Here is a 6,172-nt window from a genome sequence, read left to right as displayed (position 1 = left end):
TATATATATATATATAGCTTTTTAAATGATAGAAGTCTGCGCGAACTGAATTTTCAATCGACTGTAAATCGTTTGTAACATTCGAGAAGGTTAGAATATTACAAATAAATGTTCGTAATAGAAAAGACACGCGAGGAAATAAGAGATAAAAGGGTAAAGAAAGTACAGTTTTGTTTCTAGAGAAGGAGGAAGAAAAGGAGGGGGAATAAACACATCAGACAGCACACGTTTGTACTCGTATGATGTTGTGCGTGAGTGCCTATGTATTGACCAGGTGTTTCGGTCAGGATGGAAACATACATGTGTGGTGGTCGAGTGAGATAGGATAGAAAGAGAGAGAGACAGACAGAGAAAGAGAGAGAGAGAGAGAGAGAGACAGAGAGAGAGAGAGAGAGAGAGAGAGAGACAGAGAGAGAGAGAGAGAGAGAGAGAGAGAGAGAGATGCAGTCAGTAGTCAGCCAGGATGGAATTAGGTAGAAGCCCGCGGGAACGGTGCTTCTCCCTAGGGAATCTCCGGCCTCTGTAATCACCAGTTCTTCTATCCTATCCAATTCTGGTCGCACTCCTATCCTCCCTCTTCTTCTTCTTCGTTCTTTCTCTCTTTTCTTTTTACTTTTTGTCTCTACATATGTATGTACTTACTTACATATGTGTGCAACATATTTGCTTCTTTTTCATTAGACATTAATCAAATTTTTTTTTACAATATTTCATAAATCTCTAATTAAATACATTTTTCTTTCTCTCTCTTTCTCTTTTTTTTTTTACGCATATATAGTTTTATAAGATAATTTATAGAGTTTTACTGCTTTTAGGAATGCAAATGATATGAAATTGACATAATCTTAATGATATCATGGAAGATTAATTAGAAATATTGTGTCTAATTTGTATGAAAAAGTAATCGGTATGCTATACGGTATGGTCAATAGTCTCTACCGCGATTAGAATGTCACGAGAGCGCGGTTAGCCACGAAATAGCAAACCGAACCGATATCGGTACGAACGTAGTGATATAGGGTGTTGCTAATTAATGCACGATAATGAACCTACGCGTAGCCAAAGCTGTATTAATGGATTCCAATGCCCATCATAACGTGGTCGATCCGTAGATGCATTCAAACCGACTATAATTACGTTAATGGAGACCCATCTGTTTGTACGGTTCGGTTTTAAGTTGCTCACTGTGCAATGATGAAGTCGTTACTTCCTCGAAATTCTGTTGGATCATCTATGGCCTCGTAATTTCGAATATTCATTTAAGTTTAACGTGGTTTATATTATCCCTAAATTCGTATTTCAATATTTTTATTACGTTTACAATCATTTCATTATTCGTATGCATGTAAGCAAATAGTGATCATTTATTATGTTTCTAGACCATTATTAGAATTTGTGATTATTCGCATAAATGCATAATTATTATTTTCGAAATAGGTCAAATCCCATGAATAACTAAAAAAACGACGATGGATCTTTCGCGCACAAAACATATTTATTTGTATATCTAATATTCTCTAATGATATTTCTTCTTACATTAGACAATATAAGACAGACAAGGAGTGGCTAGTAATAGGAATGTAAATTTCTGGCTTAGGGACTTAAGCCCTTTAATCGTAGAGGTCCTCTAAAACCTAAGCCGCTATTAGTTTTTGCTCTGACAAGACTAATTCCTGCTAGTGGTTACAATCATTATAATACTGCGACATTTTGGATTAAGTTATTGGCTTTTCGTTAAATTATTATCTATGGTAATGTGTGTGTCTCTCCCCCTGCTTTAACAGAGAGATATCGCCATTACGACTTTGTCTACGTTGGTTAGTATGAAATCGTTGGATTTATTGGCCGAAATACGTGGGCTAGTGAAATTATAGTCCATCTCTATCTCTTTTGTAATATCGATAGACTCATCGTACATACATGCAATGGTAAGACGAAGCGGTGTCTCGAGAGGTGCATGGAATGCGGAACCGGTGCATACTCTTAAGAAGAAGAACACAAGGCATACTCGACAAGACATTCCTGAGAAGCAATCCCTTTGAAGAGACTCCAAGTGTTGACGTCCGTCTATCCGTTTGTTCGTTTGTTCGTTCGTTCGTTCGCTCGTTCGTTCGTTCGATACACCTCTCGTTTCGTTTCCTTACGTCAATTTTATGATTCGATAATAATTAACTGTCCTATAGAATATTTTAATCAAATAGAAGCCATATTTTCTAACTATTATTTTTAATCTTTCAGAGCATCATAATAAAAAAGTCAACTATAAGAAATAAAGTCGAAAAGGAATGATGAAATCGCCAGAACATAGATGCTATCGAGTAAAAAAGTTGCAACGTCAGTATGCATCGCGTTTGAGGATCTCTCGAGTAGGAAACGTAGTGGAATGGAGCTCGGTAGGATAGGAAAAGAGTTTCCGCAATATCCGTGGGTCCTCGAGGCGCCGTGTCGGAGCCAGAGGGGGTTTCGACGGCGGATGTCGGTGTCCCATGGGAGTCTGAGTCCGCGTCAGACCTACCCTAGGTACCTTCTCTTGGGATTTCTCGACTTTCCTCTTCCACCCAGCAGCCCCTCGTGCACCGCTGACTGCAGCAATAGCACCGATGGCTGCAGCAACGGCGGCCCTTCTCTCTTGCACATATTTTCCTTCTTCCTCTCTCTCTCTCTCTCTCTCTCTCTCTCTCTCTCTCTCTCTCTCTCTCTCTCTCTCTCTCTCTCTCTCTCTCTCTCTCTCTCTCTCTCTCTCTCTCTCTCTTGACTGTCTGGCTTGCCTGTCACGAGTCCAAGACGTACGGCGTCTGCAGCCGGGAAGCAGAGATAGCAGTCGTCTCGGATAACCCGCAGGGCGCTCCTTTATTCACGGCATATCGATTAATGACTCAAAACCCTGCGGCTTCTCCGTTGGCGGACGATCTGGCAAGTCCTTCTTCTGTCTCTTTGCTAATTTCTCAAGACGGGAGAAGAGAGAAAATCGTAGCCCTTCCTGTAACATCTCTTCGCTCTTCTTCTTTCTTCTTAATTAACGTTTCAACCAGCGCTTACATTCCAAACGATTCTTTCTCCAAATTTATTCCACATAGAAATTGGTACAGGATGTGCTGATTTTTTGATTGTTTTTTTTTTTGACAAAATTTCGCGGCACAGTTAGCTTTACATTTAATTTTTTTCTAATGTTGTGTAAATTCTAAATTATTTAGATATCTCTTCATTTTTCTAAGTTTGATTTCACTTCAGTGGTAAATAATAAATTGTTGTTTTATATATTTGAGATTTAACACATAGGTATATTATCGTTTTGAAGGCTAAACTCGTTATTGGAAAAGATAAAAGCGGTATTGCGTCGAAACGAGAATACCGATGGACGAGCGAACCTAGGCAAGGGTTTAAGCCGCAATATGCAGTTATCCGTTGGTTCATATACGTTTAGACTGTCTCATAATAATATATCTGTTTAACATTACTTGCGAACCTGATTCTACTTCTAACAACGACCCGAGATTACTACTTGTATCTTCTAAAGCTTATTTCTGTCTTTTCCTTTTTTTTTCTTTTTTTCTTTCTTAGGTTTGTTTCCTTTCGAAGCTACTTCTTCCACCCTTCTGCATTTACTAGACCATCTTGAAAATGGCCTTCTTCGTCTAAGCACATTACGTTTTCTTCTTGTAAAGCTACCTACTTTATGCTTAGGTGTATAGGTATATTCGTCTAGTACGCTTGGGTTACCTTAAAGATGATAGCCAATCTCCTTACCTTTACGATTATTGTTTGCTTAGATCGTCTCCTAGTTCACCAGCCAAATTGTTTACTATATTTACGATATATCGAGTGTTTTCTTGTACAATGTTACATGCTAACGTTAAAAGTATATTTAATATCTGGCGTTTAATTATAAAACTTTTCGAAATGATGGATTTTTCTTTATTTGTGTTAACAGTAGAATTTATTTATTAATAATACATTTTGATTAGAACTTTCCCAAAATTGTTAATAAGTTTAGACGCTTTTGAAAGACCGTGTTTTTATGATTAATTTGTAATAAAGTAACCATACACGAGGATACGTGCTAAGACAACGTGTCACGAATTTGACGGCTGACATGGTTCGAAGGGTGCTTTAGTAAGCAGTCTTCTTGGTGTCCTTGTCTTTTGAAATATTCAAGTTCAACTTCCTCCTTTCGTTCTTGTGCAAGTCATTGTTTCTAGCCTGACGGTTAATGCATATCATCGATAATCGAATTTACCATATCATTCGTGGTATAGAAATGATAAAAGCACTGTATTGTAATCCTCTATAATTATACTAACAATCAAAAGTTTTCGGTAATAAGATGAAATGATACTTGGAAAAATACAGTTATGCGACGTTTTAGACAGTTAAAGTAAATTTGTTCTTGTCATATTAGTTGAAAATACAAATCATTAGTATGATAAGAAATTCGTTGAATTTAATAAGTCGGTAGGTTAGTGACATATTCTTGTTTTGCTTGAAACGAACGCATTTGACACCTTTCGAAATTGTGAACTCGAAGTAGCAAGCAATCCTCAAAGTGGCAAGTTCGTGAAGTAAATTGGCCAGAGTTGGCTCTTTACACTCTGAGGGGTAAAAGGACGAGGCGCGTGGGTGGTTTGATAAGGGTGAGGAAAGAAAAGAGATAGGACGAGGGTGAAAAAGAAAGAGGGGGAGGAAAATGAGCAACGGGAGAGGAAACGAGGGAAGTGGAAAACGGCAAGTAACAAACGACTCGTTGGCCACGTGGACAGAGCGGTGATTTTTTAAGTTTAATTTTGCGGTCCCATGTGACAAACGACTGTAACTATGGCGTCATGGGCGTCACTATATATACCTATGTACGTTATATACCGTGAGAGAATATATTTTGTGGCTACGAACATCACACCCTCACCGTTTTATCTTTCGAGTATGCGCATGCCCCTTTCTCCTTTAAATTATAAAGTTCAACAAATTTGTTGTCTTCGTCATTCGTTCATTTTCGAATCATTTATCTTCTTCTCTCTCTCTTTTTCTTTTTGCTTCCTGATTTCACATTGACACGATATAATTAATTTTATTCTATATTGCATATCATATAACTGTATTTTAAAAACATATTATTTGTTTGTTTTGTTTCATTGTCGTTGTTGTTATTTAACTTTGTACCAGGCCATTTTTCTTTGCAACATACAACAGATTTCATTTCTTACACGGTGATAATATGCAAATGCAATGGAATTAATGGTCGTTTGTTTCTCTGCAGGGGACGAAGAGTGGGATGATGCCAACGAACAGAATGTCCTGGAGGCGTCTGAACAGGATAACGAAACTGCTCCGATTAAACGTAAGTGTTATTTCATATTTTTCTGCTAATAGACTTGTATCATACTATATGTGTTATTCAATTATTATTTATGATAGTAGAATATTTATTTAGTTTCAAACATTTGATCTCCTTTTCATTTATATTATCGAGAATTTTCTCTATTGCGAAAGTTATTATTTTCATTTCTATTTTTCATCGAAATGATTAATATATGCAAATATGGATATTTTATTTGCGTTATTTTGATATTTTAGCCGAGGATGAAGACGAGGAAGAAGAAGAAGAATTACAACGAGCTTTTAGTCGACATTCCGAAGGTGAGTCAACTTTGAATAATTTCTATGTACTCTCTCTTTCTCTCTCTTTCTCTTTTTTTAAATGACAATTGTGTCAAACATTAGAGTAGAGAAAACTACTATAGGAAGAAATTCGTATGACGGTCACAAATTTCGAGGTATTTCGATGAATAATGAAAAGAGATTCGGTGGAAAAGTTCGTAGAGGCGATATCTTTTTCGGTGCATTCGGGTGCATTACTTTTATCAGTACTCAAGGGACAAGCAGCTGAGTTCAAGCTACGGCAATACAACAATGCGTTGGGACGCATCGTGTCATTGTTCGAAGGTGCTCAGGAATTGCAATCTCACTATAGATTTTATGAATATGGAATCCTTTGTCCCATAGGATGGGGCATAGCAAGGTATATGAAGAGCCTAACATAAACGTGCTTACTCGTCGATATGTTTCTTTTCATGGCCATCGAAAATCTAACTAAATCTATTTCAATAGATCTTTAATTATTTAAGCAGGGAGACATCATTTACTTCAAACTAATCGTTCGATCAATTATCAGTTATT

At 37.1% G+C, this 6,172-nt stretch overlaps 1 protein-coding gene across 1 annotated transcript in view; it reads left to right on the top strand.

Moving 5' to 3' along the window:
- The window catches only part of LOC106785362 (zinc finger protein 423 homolog), a 50,431-nt gene that overhangs the window by 1,169 nt on the left and 43,090 nt on the right, over positions 1 to 6,172 (top strand). Inside the window, exons 3-4 of the mRNA XM_014745750.1 lie at positions 5,253 to 5,333; positions 5,570 to 5,632. Coding sequence (XP_014601236.1) covers positions 5,253 to 5,333; positions 5,570 to 5,632 — 144 coding nt within the window. The remainder of the gene's footprint in view (positions 1 to 5,252; positions 5,334 to 5,569; positions 5,633 to 6,172) is intronic.

This window comes from Polistes canadensis, unplaced genomic scaffold (genome assembly GCF_001313835.1).
Source record: "Polistes canadensis isolate GaletaPanama2010 unplaced genomic scaffold, ASM131383v1 scaffold_48, whole genome shotgun sequence".
Lineage (NCBI taxonomy): Eukaryota > Metazoa > Arthropoda > Insecta > Hymenoptera > Vespidae > Polistes > Polistes canadensis.
Note: the sequence above shows the minus strand (reverse complement) of the source record. Positions and strands in the feature narration are given on the sequence as shown.